This window comes from Centroberyx affinis, unplaced genomic scaffold (assembly GCF_046629955.1).
Source record: "Centroberyx affinis isolate AG114_WGS23_722 - 3 ecotype Tasmania unplaced genomic scaffold, CSIRO-AGI_Caff_v1 ptg000423l_1, whole genome shotgun sequence".
NCBI lineage: Eukaryota > Metazoa > Chordata > Actinopteri > Beryciformes > Berycidae > Centroberyx > Centroberyx affinis.
The window spans coordinates 313,642-331,273 of NW_027279088.1; the positions used below are offsets into that span (position 1 = coordinate 313,642).

The following is a 17,632-nucleotide window of genomic DNA, read 5'->3' on the forward strand; positions in this document are numbered from 1 at the left end:
CTGCTTTGTCTTCTGTTTCATAGCACTAAAACAAAAGCTCATGAACCTGAAGCCATCCAAAAAATAATTTGCCCCTCTCTCCGCAAAGAAGAACACAGGAAATGTGTTGTCCTCGAGCACGAATGATCTGTATTAACGAACAACGTTACATAAACCAGCCACGTTTCCCTCTTTACACCACTGGAAAGAATTGTGGTGAATCATGTTTGAATTTTCCCACAAATACAACGCAGAGCCGCTTTATTCCTGAAAACACAGAGATGCCATTGGATTAGTGCGGTGACACTTTGTTATGTAAACAATGTCAAGTGTCACACACGTCTCCCCGTCCTCCTCCAGACAAAACAGACTCGGCCTCTCGCATTCCTTCCCCCCGTCTGTCCCAGACTCTGCTTACATCTTGTTCCCATTGGGTCCAATGATAGGGTATGAGCGTTGGTCACATCCAATTCACAACACAAAGCCTCAGACTGGGACAGCGGCTTCCACTACAGGGGAAGTTGGCTCGTGCCTGCATGAGCATACCTCATCTTGTTGTGTTTTTGGGGCGGGGGGGTTCATCCTCTGGATGTCACACACTACTGTACTCTCCCTCTCTGTCTAGCTATCTTCTTGTCTTTTATTATGATGGCCTGTTTATCGTGCATGTTGGTGCCTTATGTTGACTGCTGTTGAAAAATCCCCCTCGTATAAATATACATTCTCATGCTGTCTGCACACACACACGCATACTCACATACACACTCCACATTGATTGCACATTAATGCCTCTGTCTGATGGCTGAGGCAACACTGGAGGAGATGGCTGCCTATGCAATCACTTATACAGATGTAGAGGAGTTGCTTTTATGACTAGTATTGGCTTCATTTTTGTTGTTACTGTTCTTTTCTCATATTCCTCTTTCTTTCTCTGTACCTCTTATAAGCTTCTCCTTTCTCCTTCTCTGTCTCTCTGACACAGTCTCTGTTTTTCTCTCGTTCTCTCGCCCTCTTTCTTTTTGTATACATTTATGTGTCAGCGCGTAAAGGAAGAGAGGAAGACGGACAGCGAGGGAAAGAAAGTGTGTATCGTTGTTGCCTGTGTACATTAACGCTAGCAGCTGACATGAGTGTGAGCTCGTGGATGGATATAAAGAAATGATTGATGAGTAGGAGAGGCTTCGCTCATTAGGGGCCAAGATCTCTCTCCCCAAGGTCATTATCAGTGCCACGACCTGTGGAACACACACAAACACACATACTTACACACACACACACACACACACACACACACACACACACACATACTCAGAGGGTGGTGGAAACAATCAATTCTGAGCTCAATTAGATGTGTCAGCCCCAGATGAGGGTTCCCTGGTGGCTGTGGCTTGGCTGTGTGTGTGTGTGTGTGTGTGTGTGTGTGTGTGTGTGTGTGTGTGTGTGTGCATATGTGGGTGTGCGCATGCATGCTCATATACCCATGTGTGTTCATACACGCATATTTTGTGTGTGTGCGTGCAATACACAACAGAAAAAGGATGGAAAAGCCATCTGACTGCCAGAACACTGTGTGTGTGTGTGTGTGTGTGTGTGTGTGTGTGTGTGTGTGTGTGCAGTGATAGACAGTGACCTTAGAAAACCATCAGGCAATAAGGAAGCAGTCAGGCTTTATAGAGCAGGCCTTTGATATGAGCAGAGACAGCAGTAGGGAAGCTACAGAGTCGACAGGCCCTGGGACTCATTTAGAGTAGCGGGGAAAGTTGAGCCTACAGTTGTAGAGATTCAAAAAACTTTAAGATATGATGCATTTTCCAGCACCGCCAGCCTTTTAGTGTGGAAGATCTGAGGGAGGATGACGTTCCTCGTCATAGTTCAAAATTCCCCTTTCCTAACACTCACATTAAAGATTCTGGGATTGCAGGACAGTAGGATTTTATCATAAACATATTTATGAAATTAGTTGCAATGACATGTTCAGATTTAACCACAAAATACCACTATTACCTTGTCGAACATTAACCCCACTAATCACACGTATAAAAAACATCTTTTTCTTGGGTGTTGAAATCTTGCATCCACAGCTGCTGTAGCAGCTGTGGATGCTGTGGACACACTGCAGTAATCACACTGCAGTGTGTCCTCTTGGATGATGGGAGTTTCTAGACCCTGCTTTTTCCTATGTTCGAGGCTCTGTGTGCATTGCCTCCTACACAGGATGAACCCAGATCAGCATACGGTAATATTGCCTCGAAGCTTTATAATATTGCTTCTAATTATACCCTTTCTTTCTCCCCTTTAACATCCTCCTCCAGATAATCATCTGTGGGCGGCAGGTGATGTGCAGCTACCTGGCCCAGGACATTGAGCTGCGGGTGGTGCAGCACTACGTGGGGCCGGACGGTCAGACAGTGGTCAGGGAGCACTGCGACTGCCTGGAGGCCGGGGCCAAGCTACCCTCCTATGTCCTGGAGGACGCCGAGATGACGGAGCTGTGCGTGAGGGGCCGTGGAGACGAGGACTGGTCCCAGGACGTCCAGCTGGAGAGGAGGGACAAGGGCAGCAGCAGCTCTGTGGTGCAGGTGTGGTAACACGCTTGGACTGGGACTGAAGCTGGTGACACACTACATGACTTTTAGTCTGTTTGTAGTTCTGCATTGTAGTAGCACGAGCGTTTATGTTTCTGCCAGATTCGGGGTTGCGTTGCGTTACAACTCGGGTAGTGTGTGTTCTCCAAATCCAACTCGTCAAATGAGTGCGCCTCTGCAAAGCAAGACCAAAAAGATCTGCAAATGCCTTTTGCTAAGTGTCTGTGCTGTTGCGTAGTGAGCCCTAGCCTTACCACACTCTATTACCAAACTCATACATGGGCAAGACAGGCAGACAGAAAGACACACTCTTGCAGACAACAGTAGCAACTCTATGGTACATGCTACGCTACCACGTTGTCCAACTATCTTCACAATGCAAGCTCTTTGGTGGGCTGGACTGACAAACACAGATAGACGCACACATTGCGCACACTACCACTTCCAGCAGCCACCACACACACACACACACAGTGTCTATGTTTGAAGCTGGTGACTGGACCACCAACTGTGACCGGATCCTCTCTCCTCTCCACAGTCTCTTGGGTGGCCGCAGTGGCAAAGCCTCCATGCTGCTACTAGATCTTCCCCTCAGATAAGCCTTCAAAGGCCTCCCAATCTCCAACCCATAACCCAGAGATGTTGAGAGGCAGAAAATACAGTTTATGCGCTCTCATAACAACGCTAACCATAGACAGGAAACACTAGCTGATATGTGGGCACAGGGACAGGCTTTGAAGGCACTTTCACACTGCTGGATGAGCGCCAGACTCTCACTCCTTCTCTTCATCCCTGCTGTTCTTGGTCTTGTTCTCTATCTTTCCATCTTTCTATCCCCCCCCACTCTCACTCTCTCTGTCTATTTTTTTATCTGTCCCTTGTCGTAAGCAGCTAGCCATCCTGCTGCTGCAGCTTCCGTGTGTGGGTCTGAACATCTCTGAATTCACTCCAACCTCCGCTGTTATCTCCTCTCCTTAAATCAGCCTTTCATTACCCATATGGAGGGTTGGCTCCGAATGAGAGAGCTGCCTGGACTAGTAGCTGCGTCCTCAGATCTCTCTATCCTTGTCTGTGTCTCTCTATTTCACTCTTGTCTCCCCCGTTTCGGTTCCCATCTCGCCCACACACTGTCTCATTCATCTGTCTCAAAGTCTGGTGTAGCTAACTCCTCTACACCATTTATCTGCTTCATCCTCCAGTGTCCAGCATGTCCACCACCTCTTCCACCCTCTCATTCTCTCACCCTATCTGTGTCTGTCTCTTTCCTCCTCTCTCTCAATCCTCCATATCAATCATCCATCTTAACTAACTCATCTTCCCTATCTCTCCCTCCCCCTCCCCAGCTCTTATTTTCAACATCTTTTTTGCCCTCATTCTTCACTTCTGCTAAAGCACAGGAGGCCGTCGTGACCTCCTTATCCCAGTGGTGAGTGTTTTTGGTGGATCGGCCCTACAGAGTTTCTCCCAGTCTGATGTTTGCCAAAGTTTCACTCCCACATTCAAGAGAAATGTGCTGTTTTGCAAGGGCCAGCGCATTAAAACTGAATGTTCGCTGTGTCTCTTCGCTCCACTCTGCTGTCCCCACCAGTAAATGAAGTCCCCAGTCTGTCATAAACTAGACCACTTGTAACGTGCCTTGGCATCCCGAGGCTTTAACGAGGAGCGAGGGGTAAAGGGGACGAACACCAGTGACACATTAAGAGCATTCAGCCTTCAGAGGGCACATTCTCAGCCTTTAAATCTTGCTGAGATTTAACTGCCTTTAATAGCCTATTATCCGGCACTAACAGTTAAATTGTCAGTCGCCTTAGCTGTGACACTGCATTGGAGAAGCGAGGGCTTTTGGGAGACTTAACTTTTAACTACTGGAAGAAGCCAAGAAAGAGTTTTTGGGGGACCAAACATGATAATGTGTTTCTGATGGAGGCTATAAACATCATGTCAGTAACTGAGAGGCAGCAAAGGCATTTTAGTCATTAGATATCCATATTTTGTTCATGTTACGCTCTAACCGCAAGAGAACACAAACAAGCTAACCTTGAGTGAGGCTGATCGAATCTTTTCCATGTTGACCCTTGGCAGTATAGAGTTGTTTGGTAACGTAATGTTAAGATATGATCGATATTGAAAAGATCACTTCACCTCACAAGTGTGGCTCATGTGTACAAAAGGTTTTCTACCAGATAACGTTTAAAATGATTTTGACTCAACATTGTTTGTCACAGGAATTTTAACTGGACAGTTTGATGGATGTGGTAAGATGATCAGTAACTGAAAATGAAAAGAATGGAATGCACACCCAAACAAGGTGCTGGCCATCGGAAAAGTCGCAAGGCTAAAGAGTGAATAAGAGATGGTCGCACACTTCTCTCCATGCAAAAAAAGATTAGAGGAGAAGAAGGTTTATTCCAATGTGTTTCGGCTTACGCCTTGATCAGGGTAAAATCAATAACTGCCGGTTTCTCTCCTTTCAGGTGCCTTGCTCCAGTGGCTCTTTGCTCTACGTGTGGTGTACGCTCATCACCATTGAACCTGATTCTCACATGCAACAGAGGGTGGTGAGTGCCCTGAACACACACACGCATACATGTGCTTGCATCAGCATATGTAACTCAACATGGCAATTCATCAAGTTTATTCAAGGTTTATTTCCATATTCTGACGTAAAGTTTGGATTTTGTTTTGAAATCTGTTGTTGTTAATTTTGGGTGTTGCAGTTGCACCACCAATCCTGAGATTAGCACCCACAGTGATTAAAATCAGTCTAGTATATAATTACATTACTGTATAATTATACATACGTTTCTCCGGCTTCCTCTAGGTAATGAGAACAATATGTAATTGATTACCACCGCATACTGAAGCCTTACATTCCCATGCACACAAAGCTTTAAAGCTGCACTAGGCAAGATTTTGATGTAAAAATACATTCATCTTATCAGTTTAAATCAACAGTGGACAGCAACAGAGAAGAGCGTCCCATCCACACTGATGGCTATGATCAATGGCAGGAAATCTTCTCCACACACTGGAAGTGACAAATCAAAACTCAAGAGCAAAATTCAAACCGTCTGCTAAACAGCAATGAGCAGCGTTCTGTCCAGAGAAAGCTGGACTCACCAATGTTAGATCTTTTGCCTCTCTCGTCCCTTTGGTATCCTTTGGTATAAAGCATCACAGACTAGACAGGTTGTTAAGCATCAGTTTAAGCTGTGTGCAGTTTGCTGAAGTCACGTTACATGATTTCAGATTTTTGAAGCCAATAAATCTTGCTACCGCTAGCTTTAAAATCCCAATTTATCTTGTTAGTGCAGAGTTGTTAGAATTCAATGATTAGTCCAAAATGAGAAGATAGAGACCTAATAAACAGGGTTCACTGGCACTAAAAATCCTAAACATTCTGAGATCTTAGTCATCATTATTTTCATCATTGTCTTCAACTAACCATCCTTACCCCATACAAGCAGGAGTGTATTTTATTTTTTATTTTTTTTTACAAGATATGCCTCTCTTATGGTTGTTCTGTATGTGGCCCCTGTCTCAGGTGGTTTTCAGTCCACTGTTTGTGATGAGGAGCCACTTACCAGATCCGGTCATCATCCACATAGAGAAGAGGAGTCTGGGACTGAGGGAGAGCCAGTTGATACACGGACAGGGCCACCAGGAGCCCCTGTTAAACACTGAGGCTGACCTCACCCACCACCTCACCTTCCAGGCCAGGTAAAAAAAAACAACAACTCAAAACCCACATAATAATACTGTACTGGACCCATAATGCATCCAGTGTGGATGAGGCAAAAAAGTACATTGAAAATTGAGTGTGCGGGAGCGTGCGTAAGTGTGTGTGTGATTTCAGCTAATACACCAGCAGCACACTATGGTTGTGGTGCTGAACGGACAGCAGCTCTCTGTCCCATCTATGAGACTGGGAGAACGTAGGGATTACTCGTCTTTACACTTACCTAACAATCAGCCACTTACCTAACAATCAGCCCCAGACCTGGTCTCTGTCTAACACCACCTCATGCAGTCCACTGTTAGTTATGACTGAGCCCGGGGAATTTGGCCACTATGTTTCTGATGAGACACTGGGCATTGCACACAACCTGGATAGAGTAGGTGTGTTTTCTGTTTCAGTAAATGTGGTATTATGGGCCCATGTGTTCCAGCTATTGCTCCGATGACATTTAGGAATCCTGCTATGGAAAATAAATCAACTTTGGTGATGTTGATTTCGTCTGCTGCTCATGGCCAGTGGTGGAATGTAACTAAGTACATTTACTCAAGTACTGTACTTAAGTACAATTTAGAGGTACTTGTACTTTACTTGAGTATTTCCATTTCATGCTACTTTATACTTCTACTCCAGTACATTTCAGAGGGAAGTATTGTACTTTTTACTCCACTACATTTATTTGACAGCTTTAGTTATTAGTTTTTTGTTTTTTTAGTTACTTTGCAGGTTTAGATTATTGATACAAATTATAAATCAACTAATAAATTATGATATATTTTTATAGGTTAAGCTACCAGCAGTATATAAAGTAATTAAAATTAGCTCCACCTTTACCAGCTGCAACATTAAAGTGATGAACACATTAATGCAATAATTATAGTCCAATAACATGATATATATGATTCTGAAATGGGCCATTCTGCATAATGAGTACTTTTACTTTTGCTACTTTAAGTATATTTTGATGCTAATACTTTTGTACTTTGACTTAAGTAACATTTTGAATGCAGGACTTTTACTTGTAACAAAGTATTTTTACACTGTGGTATTGCTACTTTTACGTCCTTTTAAGTCAAAGATCTAAATACTTCTTCCACCACTGCTCATGGGAAATGGATATGTTGTCCCTGTTGCCATCTTTAGTACCCCAGACAACGCAAGAGTGACTGTGACATCCCTGCTGTATATACCACTGTCCTCTGAAAAGAGTCAGAGGCCAAGAGATGAAGAGCCACAAAAAATTTGGGCAACGCAGGAATGCCATGACTCCTCCTTGACCATTATTCCAAGTTGAGCCATATTTCTTCCTGGAGAGAATTGCATGACTTGGCAATCTCTACCTGTTTTTCACCTCATCCTCTGACATCCTAAATAGAGTAATGTGTGGATGATATTATATATATATAATATATATAATATCATCTCTCTTGTATTCTCTTGTAAATATTCTCTCTTGTCGTGTTTGACTCCTCTGTCTGTCTCTCTGTATGAGCAAGGCGTTATCCATGTTAGCGCAAAAAATAAGACATGCTTTCACTAGGTGTTAGGTGTCATATCAGCAGTTTTTGCTTCAGATGGACGAAGTCATTGTAATAATTTGAGTAATCTCCTCCTCCAGTTTTGTGCCTTACAGCTGACACGCCACAAATACGTATCGATTAGTTCAAAAGCACAACATGTTTGTGCCCCATTGTCCATCATAGTTTACACACACAAAACCCTTGTGTGGCATGTTGGTAAATCAGATTTGTCCCTTTTTATGCACGCAATTGCATCAGCGCCACTGCAAACCTTTAGCAAATATGGGAGTAAGAGTCTCTCCTCATAACTGAGGCAGAGCTTGTCCACCACTTCATCTTCAGAGTTGGACAAAAAAAAAAAGAAATGCAACTACCTATATCACAAACATACTGAGATTAACTATGTTATGTTCCAAAAAAATGAGTATGATGTTTTTTTTTTCCATATAAATTTCACAACATCTAATTTTGGAGGTAAAAGCCGCACCAGCATACCACCCTACACTGTCATAGAGCGCCTCGCATCAGGCATGGCTTCCTTTTTCCAGCCTGGCAGTGTGTTTATGACGGAGATGGCTGCCAATCAGCAGGGTTGATTCACTGAAGTCCCCCTCATTGCACAATGCGCTTCTCCCAGAGTCGTATTATGTCATCACCAACCAGCTCATACCACTGCAAATGACAGAGTCTGACTCTCGTCTCCCATAATGGGCTTTTTATGCCTCAAATTTAGCAAAGAGAGTGAGACACTTACTTAACATTCCCTCACACCACATTCTGATATCTGTGAGCCAACATGAAGACATGATCCAGGGGAATCCAGGCGCATTTCAGGGGAGCAGGAAGCCAGCTTGGCAGCTGCTCCCACACAGCTCCCATTCCAACATGTCAGGTTGGGCCATAATTACACCTCATTTAGATACGGGCCCTGACAGAGAGCAGGTTTTTGGCCCCAGGTTGGTTATGTATCTGTCCATGTGTGTGTGTGGAGAGGTTTGTGCTTGTGTCTCTGAGTGTGTGTGTGTGTGTGCACATGTTTGCGTAGGTGGATGAGTAGTGTGTGTGTGTGCCCGCATATCTGTGTGTGGTCTTTGTCTGTCATTGTCTTGGTTAGCCATGATTGCCTGTGCCAGTGTGAGTGTGACAGTCACCACTTCATCATGGGCAGAGTCTGTCACATACATCACTAGGCCTGGTATTCTGTCTCAGTGCGTCAGTCCGTGCCCACGCTCGGACATCTTGCCCATATCATCCAGCACAGAGAAAGCTCTTTATATTTTGTAACACAAGAAAATGAAAAAACAAAAACCAGCTCCCTTAATGTTTGATAAATCAGCCCAAAAGGTTTATCATAGCAGGTTCCATCAATTGTCAAGATGTTTGGTTGCATCAACATTTGCCATGCATCTATAATTCATCTTAACATTGTGCTGTCCAATAAGGTCCCTACCACATCTCTTGTTTCATGTCACTTACATGTAATTGGAAGATGCTTTGATCCAAAGTGTATTTCAGTAACACAAGTGTTTATGTTTTAGTTTGGGTGGCCCCAGGGGAAATAAGTACCACATGTACATACAGTATCAAAGTCGTTCCTACTGTATTTGTTATCTGTACATCTGTAATCTGTGTTGTTTTATGTGAATCCCTGGAAGAAAGATCGCCACTTTGGTAGCAACTAGTGGTGATCTGAATAAACAGAGTAAACGTTGGGTGTAATTGACTCCCCCAGAGAGAATTTTTGCTGTAACTGTTTGGTGTTTAGATATCTGGTCACAAAGTTTGTTTTGATTTCAGCTGCCATAAAGGAACCACAGTGGCCATATAGTCACTGGGGATATATTTGGACTCTGTTGCTCTGTTCATGCGCTGAAAAAGAAAGCTCAAAAACAACTAAGTGTCTTGTCGTTCTGGATTTCAACCACAATGCTCCTTGTGTTTACGATCCGTCCCCTGCCTAAACCGGCTGTCACCACACAAACTTACATACCCCCTTCCCTCGTCCCCCCCTACTCACTCCATCCCTTCATCCCACTCTATCATCGCAATCCCCCCCCTCCCATCCCAATATTCTAAATGTACCTTCACACACACACACACACACACGCACACACAACCCCAAAACTCCAGGACGGATCCAATCTTGAATGTTCGCTGGTCAACAGCTCGTCTTTCCTTCCTGTAATTACACATAGTTGTGGGCTTTAATGGACGAGGTAGAGAGCAGAGCTGCGGTCTGCGACACAACAGACAGTCAGACAAGTCTTAACCAGAACCGTTATGTCCTCCTCTCCTCGTATTGGCCGCCACATTAGAAGACACAGGGTTAGAATCAGAAGCCTCTTCCAGTTTCCCCCCTCAGGAACTGCTCTGGATGAAAAGCTTCCTGTCAACACGTTGTCCTTCTCCTCTGTCTTCCCCCAGATCCATAACCAATAGCCCCTGTGTTCCTTTTATAGCACAATGGGCTCTATTAATAAACTACTGCTCCGGGGTAAGGGGGCTGCTTTGCTTTAGCCAAGTGGAACTGGATGCTGCTCCGAGAAAGAGAGGAGGCTATTAGACTGTTTGGAGTTTTTTTTTTTTTTGTTGCAAAGCCATAATTGACCAGTGTCTGGGGCTGAGGTATCCAATAGGATTATTTACTGCTGCTTAGCTTTGTCTGTGATCTTTGTGAATTAGTGTTTGTAAGAGAAAACTGCATGTCAGAAAGAAAAAAACAAAAGGCAGAGTCAACCCTCTTTGGGATTTCAGAGGAAAGGCAAAGAGTTTAGCTCGGGGTCAGTTTAATTGTAGTGAACAGAACAATGGGAATAGTCAGTTACTGTCAGGAGATGTCTTGTTCTATATCGAAACAGAAATATGTTTGCATTGCCTCTGTCACAGAGCAAGTAAGTCAACCAGATTGGCTGATATGTCCTATAGAGCAGGGCTTCTCAACCATGTGCCCTTGTGACCCCAAGAGTTTTCATTCCAACCAATCACTGCACCAATCTCTTCACCACACCAAAGAGGAGCTAATCAGTGAAATCAGCTGGTGTAGTGTTTGGTTGGAATGAAAACCTGCAGACTCTTGGGTCTCATGGTTTAGAACCACTACTATAGGGAATATATGTTGCATATGACTTATATACCGCAATTGGAAAATTGGTCAAATTTTCACATTTTACCACACAGATAAACACATGCATGGCATTTAGGTCAGTCCTGCCATAGAACTCTATGCTGATGTTTATGTGTTTTTGTACTCCCTCTCCCAGGGAGGAGGAAGATGCTTCCCAATGCGCTGTACCGATCTCCACCAGCCTGATCAAACAGATAGTGAACAAGGCCGGGACCGATGACAACCTGGAGCACATCCTGGCCGAATTCTATGGTCCAAAGTCCTCCACTGAGCCGCCATGGCCCTACGTCACCAAAGACACAGACAGGTACACTGTGCTAGTTGTTGCCTCTTCACTGACCCGCAATTTGTTCATTAACATGTTTGTGTTACACATATATGTAACTATGTTTGCATCACGCTCATTGTTGGACAATATGTTTATGTGTAATGTGTCCTTGTATCCACTGGGTCCATTGTATCAAAATCGCCGGTGTAAGACAAATATTCAAATGCCTGTGAAGTTAAATCAAATGCAGTCAGTTAAAAGATTAAAAGAAGACTTTTTTCAAATCGTTCTTTTATGTCCAGGATTGTTGTTGATGGTATTCCTTTGAGCATAATCTTGAAGATTCAGCCTCTGGAGACACAGGCATTGGCCTGTTTCATATCCCATAGATTATGAATGTTCACAATATTTGCATGATTACATGTAGGTTATATATGTAGCATTTTCAGTGTGGACACAGTGAAATAAACAGGAGAGGTGAGAGGGAGAAATGTTGACAAGTGATTCAGGTTGTGAGTCGGATTCAAACTGACAGTGTCATGAGTACATGGTACGTGCTCCAGCCTGCCAAGCCACCATGACACCTCATGATCTTCGATAATAAGTCAGCATTTATTATTCTTTTTCATCTTTATTATAGTATTTTTGCGGCAAACATTAAATCTGGTCATTATTCTTTCGTAACTCGGATTTCATCGAGACCCACCAGTCTGTTTTTATAATAGTAGGCTTCATACAGCATTCCCCCTCAAAGCGCAGAGTTGTGCAAGGCAGAGCCTTTAATGAGGGAGGCTTCTCTTCATTGTTGACTCTTTGTTCACATAATAAAACGGCTAACTGCTAAGACAATGCAGAGCCGTGCATCAGACGCTAGCAGGGATCCCACTGTCATCCCCCACGGACCGGAGATTTAGACTGTCACTCTGTCACAGTCCCACTTTCTCACACAAGTCACAGGGCCTTGCATTCAGTTAAAACTTGGCACAGGTTTGTAAGCGTATGTATATGTGTGTGAGTGTGTGTGTGTGTGTGTGTGTGTGTGTGTGTGTGTGCGCGTGTGCACGCGCATCATGCATGTGTGTACGTATACTCTAGGGCAGTACACACATGTGAATCTGTCCACAAACGTCACTCTGGGAACCATCTTTTGTCACAAAGCAATCACATCTTGATAGCAGCGGTAGAACATTTAGCCACATGCTCTCCCAGAGGCAGAGCGTTACAAAGAGTCCCAGTGGATCTGCTGGACACATGGGCCATATGTCTGGCTGCGGTTGCCTGGGTTTCTCCGCTCTCTATACATACACAAGCGCACACTGATTGTTCTCCAACACATGTGTGCGCGCACACTCAGAACGTTCTGTCACATACACACTCCACTATGCACATGTGCGCTCACCTTAAAAGGTCACACACACATAATGTTCAGTCACTCACACACACACACGCACACTCCGTCCCAGTGGAGAGCTGCTATCTGGTGGTTTGGTGTTGGGTTTCTCTGTCAGTCAGACCTCTCTCTCCCCTGTGATCCGGCCGTGCGAAACAAAAGCCCAAGGCCAAGGCACATTTCCCATCATGGAAAGTGGCAGTTTGTCTGGGGCCCAGAAATCTGCTACTTAATGTGAAGGAGAGCGAGGGGGAAAAAAATGGAAAGAGAAAAAGTAAAAAGGCGTGATCAGTGGATTAATAGCCCTGATTCCCATCTCTAAAGGCACGCAGAATCTGGATAGCAAGGGAAAGCCACAGTTTAATTAGTATATTTTTCCTTAATGTCGATAACATTGATACAGTTTGCTGTTTGAATAGAGGGTGCAAGCTCCCTGGCACAGTGGAGAAACCAAACCAACTGGGTTCCTTGGCGGGGAGTGTGTAAATATTGTGTCTTGGGGGGCAGAGGAAGTTGAAAGTGGTAAATGTTATTTTTCTTTCTGTGTTGGGATTTTAATGGCAGAGAGGCACCTCCACAATCATTAAACAAACATCTTGTAGTGGTTGGGGTTAGGGTGAGATCAAGCTGCAGGCTGTGTGTTGGGTGTGTGTGTGTGTGTGTGTGTATGTGTGTGTGTGTGTGTGTGTGTGTGTGTGTGTGTGTGTGTAGAGCAGGGCAGCTGTCAGAATTCACACTTGTGAAGCCCTGATTCCAGCGCTGGCGGCCCTGACAGAAGCTGCTGAGCACATTTCTTTCAATTACCTTTTTGTGAGCCCTATAATGTGATTTATGAGCCCTGCACTCTGCTGCCCTCAGCCTTGAGGTCAGTCCCCTTTTTTTAGCTATACACACACACTAGCTAATGGTAAAGAACAACTATCAGCAGTGCTTTTTTTGGACCTGTTTCACAGCAGGGAGTCTTCTACGTTTCAGGCCTGAGATGGTTAGGTAGGCTGAGCGGAGTCGAGTCGGCCTTGGGGCAGAGGTAAGACTGGGTCGTCTTTGATGGCTTTGAACTTCAGAGTGAGTCTGAGCGATCTGTTTGTTTGGCTCCTTTCTGGCGCTCAGCGCTGTTTAGGGTTCACAAGACCATGATTGCCGTGAAATGACTGCGGTGTCAGTGGATTGGTGGAAAAATGGTTGTGTGTTTCTGTCTGTCTGCCTGTTTGTCTGTGTCTTTACATGCCCGTGTGTGTTCCCAGATGCTGAGTCAACTGTTCTCTGTATCTGTTTGTGTTGCATAACTTGTTTGCAAACAGTTTCTTTCTGTGTATTTGTGTGGCCTATGTGACTGTTGCCAGCCTGTTAATGGTCTGTATAGTATAGCTGCTATGAGATTGGCTTGTTTATGTATGGCACATGTAAATGCCTGTTAAAGGCTATATGCTGCTCTCTTTGTGTTTGCGAGTGTGTAAAAGATACCCGTAGCCAAATTACATGATAATATAAGAGAAATGACGTTCTTAATCTTGTTGATGGTCCATGGATAGGTTTATTACCGAGCCAATCTGAGGTTAATGGTTGTTTATCAATACTGCATTGCAGGTAGCTGTGTGTCTGTCTGTGTGTTTATATATATATGTCATGGTGACTATGTCTGTGGTGAAGTATAGCTTAAATGAGAAACAAGCTCAGCTCAGTAGAGGTTTGTTCAGTATGCCTGCCTGCTTGTCTGTGGTCTGGTGTAGATCAATGGGTAGAGCTAAAATGTCTACACCCATGGTACTGTAAGGCACTTTGGATAAAGTGTCCATCAAATGGCTTATGTTAATCAAATATGTACCTGTCTCTCTGATTGGATTCCTGTCTATTATTTTTCTGTCTTATACTGTGTATCTCTCACTGATATTTATCCCAGTCATGTCAGATCATTTCCATAATACTGCATTCTCTCCCCACAGGTCTGTCGTGGAGCCCCTTGCCCAGTGGGACAGTCCCATGCAGGTGAAGTTGTCCTGCTGGAAGTCGGGCCTGAACACCCTGCTGGTGGAGCTGCTGCCCTGGGCCCTGCTGGCCAACCACTCCCACTGGGACCTCTGGCTGTTTGAGGGAGAGACCATCGTGCTGCAGATACCAGCCAGCAAGGTCATCGTACCGCCCAACTTCAAGGTGGGAAGCCATCTGTCCTCATGTTGGCCTGCCACTGTTCTCTGGAGCAAAGCACCTGAAGTGTGATAGTGTTGCATAGGAAAAGTGCTGCGGCATCATGCTGAGACTTAGACTAAAATCTTTAAATACTACTTACACTTTTTACATACTACTTATGCACTAATTTCAAAAAGAGAGCTATTCCCTATATGTGTACTTTGAATTTATTGATATTCTATTTTTTTTTTTATAATGTTGTGTTATTTAATTTGAGCTATGGGAGCAACCCACCAAATGGAAATCCTTGTATGTGCAAACTTACTTAGGCAATACAACTAATTCTGATTCTGACCTGTTGATCTATCTATAGTTGGAAAAACAAAAATCAGTCACATCACCTGTCTGCTTGAACAATGTAGTATTTTGTCCTTAGATCAAACAGAACATGGCTGTCTTGGCCTGTCCTCCAGAGCCAGATAGCCTTCGTTATGAAACGCGTTCTTTCCACATTTCAATCTTGACTAATAGGCACAAAACTTGAGATCATTCACCAGATTTGCATTACAGCAACATTCCCTGCCGAACTTTTTATCCGCTGCCCAGCTCTGTCACCATATACTGTAGGCATGTCTTCTCACTAGCATCTGAGATCAGAAGGAGAGCTCTGCAGATGGTTTTCCCTCCGTGGATCATAACACACACACATGCACACACACACAGATCTTTCTGCCGCCTCTTTCTGCCAACCCCAGAGCTAAGTGAGAAGGCAGCGTATCAAAGGACAAGTGCTGATACGCTTCATCAGAAAGAAACAAAATAAAAAGTTGTAAATGTGTAATAGACTGTGAAATAGCAACAAATAAAGCATTGTTTCCATAGCGCCCTGCTATTTATTAGGTAAGGGCAAGTGGAGAGGGGACTTGGCCTCAGCTGCGTCTCTCAGAGCTGATGGCTTTATTAGAGAAGACTGGGGTTTGATCAGTGTGCTTCATGATGCTATAGATCTCCACTGGCCAAATGTATAATCAGTGTGTCAGTCAAGCGCCTGTGGTACAGGAATGATGTTTCCCTGACAGCGCCATCAACAGTAGAAATCATATACTCTTCAATAACCAACACTGTCTTAGATGTTATGGAGTAAATATGGAAAATGTAAAGAACACTGACTTGAGTTGTCGGGATCCCAGCATGTGACTATTTCTGAAGCTAAATCAAATACAGTCAAGTATAATTGCAAATCCTGTCAGTAATTTTTTTTCTCTCTAATTCTCCATCTGTTTTCCTCCCTCTGCCTCCCACAATCTCACACTCACTCTTCTCTTCCCTCTCCACCATCCAGGAAGCCTTCCAGATTGGTATCTACTGGGCCCACACCAACACCGTCCACAAGTCCACGGCACTGAAGCTGGTCCACGATCTGACCTCCCCTCGCTGGAAGGAGGGCTCGGGGTCGGAGGTGGTCACTCTGGATGAGGAGGGATACGTGGAGGCCGACATCACCCTGGGGGCCTTCCCTGGAAGACAGAAGGTCAGGGGGACATTTAACAAACCTTAAAGCTTATCATATAATATACAGGGTTCCCACTGGTGGTCATGGAAGTCATGTAACATAGCTTCCCTGTATTCCAGACAGGGAAAGCGAAGGAATGTGATTAATTCTCTGGGAAAGTCGGGGGATTTTTCAACGGGTCACTACAGGAATATACCAGAATATATTTTACAACTTGTTTCACACATTTATTGCATTAGGTGGTGGTTTTCAACTGTTTTTTTCCTCAGCAAGCCCAACTGTAGTTGAAACCAGACTGTTTACCCCTGTAGAACTTTTCTGACCTGAAAAACATCAACAAACCAGGAAGGAATACAGTCTTTAGGTTCATGGAAGTGCTTTGAGGTAGTTTTGGAAAGTCATGGAAAAGTCATGGAATTTTACATCACAGCCACGGTGGGAACCCTGAATATATTTTGCAGTATAATGCAGTTTAGTGGAAACATTAGTATTGTCTTTTTCATGACAGTGGGGGACAAACTGCAACTTTTAGACTAGACATAAAGTGTACTGTACTTTCCATTGTTATGGCTTTGGATTGTCTGTCGCTTTCCCACTTTGATAAAATCTCTTTTTTATTTAAATGTGTGGTGAAGTATTGGAACATCATATTTTGGTTGCTCTGTTTTCCACCACATGGCTTGCCATAGTGATGTAGCTAACATCCAGATCTAGCAAGTAGTAAAAACACTTGATTCTCTGACGCTTTTGGCTTACACGTCGGTGTCTGTTGTTTCCCCTGTAGCTGTGTCAGTTCTGCGTGTCGTCTGTGGTGAGGCACGGCATCCAGATCCTGCAGATAGAGGACAGAACAATTCTCGTCAACAACACTCCTTACACTGTACAATACAGACCTCTGCTGTCTGACCACGCGCTAGGAACCGAAGACCAGGTAATACGCAAACACACACGCACACACACACACACACACACACACACACACACACACACACACACAAACTTATACCCTCTTCTCTCTCTGTGCACTGAACTCAAACTGTTACGATGAGTCACACTCTATTCTCATACACTCACACACTCAGGTAAACACGCAATAAAGTAAACCTCACTGGTCTGACTCAATGGAAGTTTTCAGGGAGTAGACTAATTTAAAAATCATGCAGGTGAAGAAAGCAAAGAGGCTTGTAAAAATCATCTCACCTCAAAAGAAACAAATAAACATAACAAGATGAGAGAAACTAAATGAAAACAATAAGGAGGAAAACAGTATAACAAAAGCAAAATGCATGATGGACAAGTATGGGAAATAAAATAAATTGTAATAAACTGAGTGGTGTGTCCATGTGTTTGTGTAAAACCAGAGCGGGGGGGAGGAACAATGTGTGTTCTG

The 17,632-nt window shown here is 44.0% G+C and overlaps 1 protein-coding gene across 1 annotated transcript in view; it reads left to right on the forward strand.

Annotated features, from left to right (window-relative positions):
• The window catches only part of LOC139641993 (intermembrane lipid transfer protein VPS13B), a 333,765-nt gene that overhangs the window by 297,523 nt on the left and 18,610 nt on the right, over positions 1 to 17,632 (forward strand). The window contains exons 47-53 of the mRNA XM_071516677.1: positions 2,292 to 2,558; positions 5,039 to 5,122; positions 6,109 to 6,284; positions 11,081 to 11,251; positions 14,546 to 14,753; positions 16,072 to 16,260; positions 17,027 to 17,173. Coding sequence (XP_071372778.1) covers positions 2,292 to 2,558; positions 5,039 to 5,122; positions 6,109 to 6,284; positions 11,081 to 11,251; positions 14,546 to 14,753; positions 16,072 to 16,260; positions 17,027 to 17,173 — 1,242 coding nt within the window. The remainder of the gene's footprint in view (positions 1 to 2,291; positions 2,559 to 5,038; positions 5,123 to 6,108; positions 6,285 to 11,080; positions 11,252 to 14,545; positions 14,754 to 16,071; positions 16,261 to 17,026; positions 17,174 to 17,632) is intronic.